Source organism: Oncorhynchus tshawytscha, linkage group LG06 (genome assembly GCF_018296145.1).
Source record: "Oncorhynchus tshawytscha isolate Ot180627B linkage group LG06, Otsh_v2.0, whole genome shotgun sequence".
Lineage (NCBI taxonomy): Eukaryota > Metazoa > Chordata > Actinopteri > Salmoniformes > Salmonidae > Oncorhynchus > Oncorhynchus tshawytscha.
The window spans coordinates 21,236,071-21,245,508 of record NC_056434.1 but is presented as its reverse complement, the minus strand read 5'-3'; the positions used below and the strand labels follow the sequence as shown (position 1 = coordinate 21,245,508).

Below are 9,438 nucleotides of genomic sequence, written 5' to 3'. Positions count from 1 at the left end.
ACAATTAATCAAATAAATAAATCACAGCAAAGGAATGTCATTTGTGAGCTAGAAAATGGAGGTGATAGTACATGAGTTTTGATTGGATTACAGTTTAGTACTCGGCGGCGTTTTGAAAATAAATGTGTTCAGAAGTGCCTCCTTAGAGCCCTCAATCATCTCAAAAACTAAACCAGATAGCTTGCTACGGCCCACCACATAACAGCCATTTTGTATTACAGTGGTAGCACCTAAACATCTTTATTTTCTCATCAGTTCATGTTTTGTTCAGGGTTTTACATGATCTGCAAATCTATATATTTCACTTGTCTACTGTGAATTGTACAAAAACATTGAATTCACTTAGAATTAAAAAAAAAAAAAAAATTGAAAAAACCAAATCACTGAAAGTTGCTGATTATGTATGATCGAATGAGAAAAGGCTGTTAGACTCTGTCTAGCAAGTTAACTACTGGATCTTTACCTCTGTCGTTACAAAGAGGAATGTAGTAACCTTTGACTTAAATCCAGCACCCAAGTCAGTTCTCCAAAAAACACATAGCAAAATGTAGTTTGTTTCTTAATTCAAAGGGCAAAACAATGGTGCACATACAACTTCAGTCAATAAGAAACTGATTGGGGGTTGGTTCATTCAATGTAAAAGTACATTGTATGAAGGGTAAACGCTTTTCTGTTTGAGAAAAACACTTCAAATTTGATAGATGTTTCCAATCCATGGAAAAAATAGCTGCAGAATCCAAACCAAGTACACATCCTATACTCAGCCTCCTTTACTCCTGAAAGTTTTCATTTAAGAACTTTAGCAGTACAAATATGAATGCTCATAAAACATGTAAAAAAATATATTTTAAAAAACAACTGACTAGGTGAGAGAAGACCAGAAAGATCTCTCCCCCAGTCCCCCCTCAGAAAGCACGACTAACTGGCTTGTTCTGTTGTTGCATGTTGAGGTTATCCAGAGAGTGACCCTCCTAATGTTCCTATCCTCCATATCTTGACCAGGCAGAGGGCCGAATCCATCCTTCCACGCAGCAAGAAGCAACATTCCTGAAGGCTTGAGGAGAGCCTCGGGTGAGGCAGAAACATACTGACTTTCATTTAATTGGATTCTTGCTGGCTCCGGTCCAGTGTGAGGCAGTGATCCAGGTGAGGAGGAGACTGGGTGGTTGCTCTCAGCTCCCCTTGACAGGGTGAGACTGGTACCCAACTGGCTGAGGAGGGGCAGTTCACTGGGTTGTGTGGGAAGGGAAATGTTTTTTAGGAGTTGTTGGCCGAGTTCTCATTGCTGGTTGAGCTGGAGGACGGGGGTGCAGAGGAAGAGGCAAAGTTCATCCCTGATAGACCTGGAGGATTCATGGCTGTGTTCAGTCCACTTAAGCTTTTCCTGCACACTGGACATGTGTCGTGCTTTGGAAACACACAGGAGCACAAACACAGAAGACATCATTATATATAATCAATAATCTTCAAGAAGATTTTATTTTCCGGAAAACTCAAGATTGTAAGTAGAGCCCACAGTTTTAATTGACAACTTAACTTAAACAGGAGAAACTCTAGTTCAGGAAAAGGTAATCTAGGTTTTGTCAAAGATAGCACTAAAAGAAAGGTACATATGAGTGGAAAGGTCTTACCTGTTCAAGCCAGGGTACTATGCAATCATTGTGAAACAAATGATTACATGGAAGTTGCCTAACGTTTTCTCCAGCACTGTAGTCTTCTTTACACACTGGACATTCTAGACCAGAGCCTTAAAACAGAAAAACAAATTCAAGATTGAAATGTGTTCAACAAAGGCTTAAAAACACCTCCAAAACCGATGACCTACTGATTTCCATAGAAAATGAGCAAGACCACAACAAGTCCAACACACAGGGCCTGAGGTGATGCACTTGACTGTGCTGTGTGTGTGTTGATATTCAGGGTCACTTACCTACATGCTCCTGTGTGATTAGGACTGTGGGAAGGCTCATGATTTTGTCCCCATCAGCTGGCGGAGGACCAGTGTTCTCAAACTGATTTAATAACTATGGGACACACAATTTTTTTTTTTAATGTATTTGATACTGTGTGGATCATGCTAACCAAACAAATAATAGTAATTTTCACAATCCAAATGCAGGCATTTTGTTGTTGAGTTTGACAGCGAATTTAGAAATGTTTAATAAGGTGAGTGGTAAACAGTCATTATGTACCTGTGTAATGATTGCATCTAGTCCGTTGGCACCCCAGGCGTAATCCATGGGGTTTGAGTGAAGCACGCCCCTATAAATGAAGATAAACAAAAGTCAGCTGTAATACAAAGAGTCAGTTGGAAAACTTCTACAAAGTTTTACATAAAAACAATGGGTCACTAGTCCCAAATACTGGAATGTACTAAGTTTAACTCACCAGGGTCCCACACCAATATTTGGCACTGCCGCAGGGGCGATTATTCCATTCACTAGCTGCTGAATGATTCTACAAGAGGACAAAACATTTTGGTCATCCTCTGCATGCATCCAAAAATAAGACCTAATTGCATCAGCCTACATAGAACATGTTATCAAAGCTCAGAAGAAAAGAGATAAGCCTATCACTGGGAACATTTAAAAAAGGTCCCACAAGTCACTGAACTTACCCCTCTAATGTGGGCACTCCCTCCGGTCTCCCTGCCTGCCTCCTGACGCCATGGCGACCGCGAGGTTGCCTGGCGCCGTATCGCTGCCGTGATGCCATCTCCCGTTCTCGTCGATTCTCTGCGTCGCGGTTGTCCTCTGTTCGCAACCCAGCTCCTCCTAGCCCTGCTCCTCCCAACCCAGCTCCTCCCAGCCCCGCTCCAAAGTCAAAGGAGTCGTCAAAGACACCCATAGCAAACTGGCCATAACCCGAGGGGAACGTAAATATATTTGAAGGGTCCACATTCTACAAGAAATGGACATTTCACAAACAGATGCATTCATAAATTACTTGGAGGTCTTTCTGTACATACTATTCAATGTTTATAGTCAACAGAAATCCCAACTAGGCCTACATCAAAAACCAGGTCCGATTTTACAAGTTGTGTTTGTTTGTTTTCTAAGATAACAATATCATGTTAAAGCCTTTGTTTCTCAATACGCAGAGTAAATAAGCTAAGAAACCTCAAATGGATGTTGGTTCTGGTCACCACTGGAGATGGTGGATGTGGACCCATTTTCACTGCTGTTCAGGAAGAGAAACATAGAAAACAGTTAGCATTTTTGGAGAGGGATTTGATTTAAATGTGTGCGCACACCCTCTTGACCAGAGTTCTGTAATCATAGGTAAAAAGTTATGTGATGCCAAGTGACAAAATCTAGTGACAAGGTTGCTGACATTTTTATTCAGAATGTCAACAGAATGCTTGCTTTGATGTCACACATTCAACAAACCGTCTCTCCTCCAGCAGTTCCTCGATAAAGCCAGATTCACACCGAGGACATGTGTAATCCTGCAAACAAATATTATAACGCCATTAAGTGTAATTTTCGCATTCACTCTACCACAAAACAGGCTAGCAATCAGCTATTGAATCACTACTACTACATTCAACTATAGTATCAGTCAAAAGTTTGGACACCTACTCATTCAAGGGTTCTTCTTTATTTGGACTATTTTCTACATTGTAGAATAATAGTGAAGAAATCAAAACTATGAAATAACACATGGAATCATGTGGTAACCAAAAGTGTTAAAACAAAATATATTTTAGATTCCTCAAAGAAGCCACCGTTTGCCTTGACAGCTTTGCACACTTTTGGCATTCTCTCAACCAACTTCACCTGGAATGCTTTTCCAACAGTCTTTAATGAGTTCCCACATATGCTGAGCACTTGTTGGCTGCTTTCCTTCACTCTTCAGTCCAACTCATCTCAATTGGGTAGAGGTTAGGTCATCTGATACAGCACTCTCTTTCTTAGTCAAATAGCCCTTACACAGCCTGGAGGTGTGTTAGGTCATTTTCCTGTTGAAAAACAAATGATAGTCCCACTAAGCACAAACCAGATGGGATGGCGTATCGCTGCAGAATGCTGTGGTAGCCATGCTGGTTACGTGTGCCTTGAATTCTAAATAAATCACAGATAGTTTCACCAGCAGAGCACCCCTACACCATCACACCTCTGCCTCCATGCTTCACAGTGAGAACCACACATGCAGAGATCATCCGTTCACCAACTCTGTGTCACACAAAGACACGGCAGTTTGGACCAAAAATCTCAAATTGGACTGATCAGACAAAAGTACAGATTTCCACCGGTCTAATGTCCATTGCTTGTGTTTCTTGGCCCAAGCAAGTCTCTTCTTATTGGTGTCCTTTAGTAGTGGTTTCTTTGCAGCAATTCGACTATGAAGGCGTGATTCACTCAGACTCCTCTGAACAGTTGATGTTGAGATGGATCTGTTACTTGAACTCTGAAGCATTTATTTGGGCTGCAATCTGAGGTGCAGTTAACTTCAATGAACTCATCCTCTGCAGCAGAGGTAACTCTGGGTCTTCCTTTCCTGTGGCGGTCCTCATGAGAGCCAGTTTCATCATAGCACTTGAAGGATTTTGCAACTGTTCTTGAAAGGAACTTTAAAAGTTATTGAAATGTTCCTTATTGACTGACCTTCATGTCTTAAAGTAATGATGCACTGTCATTTCTCTTTGCTTATTAGAGCTGTTCTTGACATAATATGGACTTGGTATTTTACCAAATAGGGCCATCTTCTGTAGATGATGATTCTGTGTGTTATTTTATTGTTTTGATGTCCTCGCTATTATTCTACAATGTAGAAAATATAAAAAATAAAGAAAAACCCTTGAATGAGTAGGTGTCCAACCTTTTGACTGGCACTATGTGTGGCCAACATGAGAGAAAAAATTGACAAAAAGGAGATAACCCAATTGAACTACACTGTTAAGAACAGTCAAGAAGGAAGGAGTTGAATTGTGTTCAGTATTTAATTCAGTGTTCATTGCCAGCAAACTGTGGAAAGCCTACTGATTAACATGTTTCATTGTGAGAGACACCTTTAGTTTTCTATGACAGATCATTCCAGCACCTGACTGCTATGCTGGTGTGACTTACTGTATGGTGCAAACACACACACACACACACAGAGAGAGAGAGAGAAAGAAAGAATGCACTGTGCCATTGTCACTGTGACTAGAATATAACACTAGACATAATATTTTAGGTTTGGCATTGGAATCTGCCAACAACCTCTCTCCTCTACATGTCTATGCTTTCTACAGAAAACATAAATGCCATCATCATGGAAATATTACAATAAATTGTTCCTTGAAGATGCAGAAAAATAAACATATCATATGACTAACGTTAGCTAAATACAAATCTCCCTCTGCTTTAGCTGATCTGAAGCCTACAGGATGTTTGGTTACTGAATGGAGTCCTTTATACATCATTTATGACTAATCTGGATGCACATGCCATTGCCAAGCATTGCTGATATCACAGGCAGTTCAGATGCATTCCTTGGCTAAGACTGTTTGTCCCATGTGTTGTCAAGATTTCTAGGCAGCTAGCGATGTTGTTCCCATTTATATCTTTCACAGATTAATAATGAGCCGTGAGTATACAATAATTGCTGTCAAGATAATTTCATGCCCTAGCTATAAATCAAGCTGGTTAACGTTAGCACGCGCACACAACCAGACTAACTAGCTAGCTAACGTTAACTACAAACGACGCAACACAATACATGATAGCTAGCTTGGCTGATAAGCACATCGGATGCGGTTAGTTAGCTAGCGAGCTAATCAGTCTCTGATTTTACACGCTTTCTATTTTAAAATATGAGCGAACTAGACTAGTTCTCGTTAGCTGGCTAACAGTCAGATGCAAGAAGTTGAAAATATGGTTGGCTTAGCTCAATGACTGTATGATGGGGTTTAGTTAGCCAGCTAGCTAGAATTTTTATGGACTCGTTCAAACGTACAAGACCAACAATAATTTAGCTACTCTCCTCGACTAATTGTCTTTCGCTTCTTGTCAACGTTACTTACGGGGAGACGAGGGCTGATCTCTTCCGAACATCGGTGACAGAAAAACCGGCTGGGCCATGGAGGTGCTTCCGCCATTTTTTTGGTTCTCTGTTGAAGGATTCAGTTGGAGGATCGTCACTAGTTACCACAGCCACAAAGTCATAATTATGGATAAACCCAGACTATTTCTACAATTATCTTCTTAAAATCTGATTTTAAACCTAACATTAACCACACTGCTAAACGTATTTCCAAGCCTAATCTTAAATTAAGACCAAAAAGCTAATGTTTTTTTCATAAATGTTTACGATATAGCCAAAGTTAGTACAGTATGATTCTCCAATAGAAATCCCAAATCACACTGGTAGACGATGTCATGTCGACGTTGGCTAGCTAAACTCATATGCGTAGAAACACTTAATCGCGTTTAACGGTCGTCTCGCCAGAAACTGCGCATGTGCAGTCGTCAAATCAAAGGCACTCCTTCGATATAAAGTTATTTTTGACAAAAATGAAAACGTGTCAGTTTATCACTTTCACGAGCTTGGAGTAAAAACAAGATCACCTACTTAAAACATTTGGTATAATCTAGGTTGTGACTTTGGATTTCGAGAAAATTAACAAATAAGGAAGACATTTTGACTTCTCTCATTTACTTATTAAAACCCAAAACCACAGCCTGCTCTGTTTGCTCTGTTTCGCAAGCGCTCCCGGAAGCGTAGCGACGTTGCGCCTCTCAGTTTAGAAACTGTGATATAGCTAATTCTGACTTTGTGGCTGTGGTAACTACTGACAACAGTAGAGACAGTACAGAGTAAAGAAGGGGACAAGATGATTCGCTCACTAGAATATACGTAACGCATAGAATGAAATACTTCAAACTCTTCAAATCTGTTTCTACATTTATATTATTCCACATATTCAAGCTAGCAAAATAAAAAATGCAATCTTGAAGTAGGCCTAAATTAGCATTTCTCTCATTCTATCAACGTTGCACTCATTTTGACAGAGAAGTACATCAGATACAGATAGTTAGCTAGCGAGCTAGTCAGTCTGATTTTACAAGCTGAAAGAACTCGATTTATGGCTAAAATATGACTTGGATGTTTCTTTAACTCATGGGACTAAGTTGAGCTATTGTAACCCGACCACATATATCATTTTCTCGTGATTTTTTAAGAAATTCAAATGAGCAAAATACACATTTATAAAAGACGTTTGGGGAAAAAATAAAATGACCAATGTATATTTCACTTTTCTGATGGCAGTTCTATGCGTTATTGCCACATGGTGGTGCTTTTGTGTCCTATATCTATTTACAGATGATCTCCAGCAAATATTGCAGTTCAGCAGGTAAAGTATTCTATTCCTACTTTCTTCATATCAATGTACAAGATTGTGGTACATTTAGTGACCAGTTGAGAACCTATTGGAAATAATCGTTGTGATGCTAAAAGAACCAGGGCGCAATGAGATCATGCTGGTCTAAATGACCAAATCCCCCTCTAGTATCCTCATGGATGGAATGTTATTAATGTTTTCCATAATTTCCTTATTAATAAACATGGTTTAAAAACAACTATGAAAATCTGTTGTTTTTATGTCAAACGGTTTGGTTATATTTCAGTCTTCTGAGATGTACAGCGCATTCAGAGAATATTCAGACCCCTTGACTTTTTCCACATTTTGTTAGTTTACAGCCTTATTCTAAAATTGATTAAATAATTGATTTTCCTCATCAATCTACACACAATACCCCATAATGACAAAGCAAAAACAGGTATTCAGACATTTTTGTAAATCTATTGAATTTTTTTAAAAACTGAACTGTCATATTTACAGCTGTACATAGTCTATCGGTAAATAGCCCACCCATTTTTACCTACCTCATCCCCATACTGTTTTTATTTATTTACTTTTCTGCTCTTTTGCACACCAATATCTCTACCTGTACATGACCATCTGATCATTTATCACTCCAGTGTTAATCTGCAAAATTGTAATTATTTGCCTACCTCCTCATGCCTTTTGCACACAATGTATATAGACTCTCTTTTTTTTCTTTTTCTACTGTGTTATTGACTTGTTAATTGTTTACTCCATGTGTAACTCTGTGTTGTCTGTTCACACTGCTATGCTTTATCTTGGCCAGGTCGCAGTTGCAAATGAGAACTTGTTCTCAACTAGCCTACCTGGTTAAATAAAGGTGAAAAAAAAAACATACAGTACCAGTCAAAAGTTTGGACACACCTACTCATTCAAAGGTTTTTCTTTCTTTTTTATTATTTTCGACATTGTAGAATAATAGTGAAGTCATTAAAACTATGAAGTAACATGTATGGAATCACGTAGAAACCAAAAAACTGTAAAACAAATCAAAATATATTTTATATTTGAGATTCTTCAAAGTAGCCACCCTTTGCCTTGATGACAGCTTTTCACACTCTTGGCATTCTCTCAACTAGCTTCACCTGGAATGCTTTTCCAACAGTCTTGAAGGAGTTCCCACATAGCTGAGCACTTGTTGGCTGCTTTTCCTTCACTCTGTGGTCCAACTCATCCCAAACCATCTAAATTGAGTTGAGGATGGGTGATTGTGGAGGCCATGTAAACTGATGCAGCACTCCATCACTCTGCTTCTTGGTCAAATAGCACCCAAAAAATCCAAGAGGGCGTTGCAGTAGGATGTGTGTATTTGTCTTTGTCTTGTTCCCGTGTCTTATAAATAGCCTGACTTTTTCGGAAATATCTTAATCTCACTTTCTGTCTACAAACTAACTATACTTTCCTGCAACCCTCATACAATGTGGTACAGAACTGCTATTTTGATTCCTTATAACTGGAACTTCCATCAAGAGCTAGCCAGCTTAATAGCTACTAGTCTTTGTTAGCCACGGCTAGTGGTCTTCACCTTTTTCCCGGTCATCAGCCAGCTTTAGCTCGGACAACACCTGCCAGTCTGCACAGCGCGATATCAACCCAGAGCATATCGAGCTACCAGGTACAACCCTAATCCATAAACATGGGCACCCTCATAGATATCATCCTGACCAACCTGTCCTCTAAATACACCTCTGTTGTCTTCAACCAGGATCTCAGAGACCACTGCCTCATTTGCCTGCGTCTGACCACCCCTCATCACTGTCAAACGCTCCCTAAAACACTTTAGCAAGCAAGCCTTTCTAATGGACCTGGCCCAGGTATCCTGGAAGGATATTGACCTCATTCCGTCAGTAGAGAATGCCTGGTTATTCTTTAAAAGTGCTTTCCTCATCAATAAGCATGCCCCATTCAATACATTTAGAACTAAGAACAGATATAGCCATTGGTTTACTCCAGAATTGACTGACCTTGACCAGCACAAAAACATCCTGTGGCGTACTGCATTAGCATCAAATAGCCCCCTGCAACTTTTCAGGGAAGTTAGGAACCAATATACAAAAAGTTCTGGG

The 9,438-nt window shown here is 39.6% G+C and overlaps 1 protein-coding gene across 2 annotated transcripts; it reads right to left on the bottom strand.

Annotated features, from left to right (window-relative positions):
• Nucleotides 1-224: 224 nt before the first annotated feature.
• On the bottom strand, nucleotides 225-6,440 carry LOC112252230 (E3 ubiquitin-protein ligase RNF126). Of its 2 annotated transcripts, XM_024423288.2 has the most exons (10): nucleotides 6,315-6,440; nucleotides 6,008-6,094; nucleotides 3,390-3,448; nucleotides 3,120-3,180; nucleotides 2,618-2,901; nucleotides 2,389-2,457; nucleotides 2,193-2,262; nucleotides 1,931-2,024; nucleotides 1,632-1,747; nucleotides 225-1,407 (listed from the first exon to the last, which is right to left on the bottom strand). In XM_024423288.2, exons 1-10 carry the CDS (start codon nucleotides 6,387-6,389, stop codon nucleotides 1,258-1,260), a joined length of 1,065 nt encoding a protein of 354 aa, XP_024279056.1. In that variant the 5' UTR covers nucleotides 6,390-6,440; the 3' UTR covers nucleotides 225-1,257. The 2 variants fall into 2 exon arrangements, with proteins under 2 accessions (XP_024279056.1, XP_024279057.1); XM_024423289.2 differs by lacking the exon at nucleotides 6,315-6,440 and having other exon boundaries at nucleotides 6,008-6,254.
• Between the last annotated feature and the right edge of the window lie 2,998 nt (nucleotides 6,441-9,438).

Coding starts and splice junctions, on each gene's coding strand:
- LOC112252230 (XM_024423288.2), bottom strand. CDS start 6,389: ATGAGTTTAGCTAGCCAACGTCGACATGACATCGTCTACCAGTGTGAT. Junction 2,458..2,617: donor GGAGTGCCCACATTAGAGGG/GTAAGTTCAGTG, acceptor GTCCTCTTGTAG/AATCATTCAGCAGCTAGTGA. Junction 2,263..2,388: donor AATATTGGTGTGGGACCCTG/GTGAGTTAAACT, acceptor CTTCATTTATAG/GGGCGTGCTTCACTCAAACC.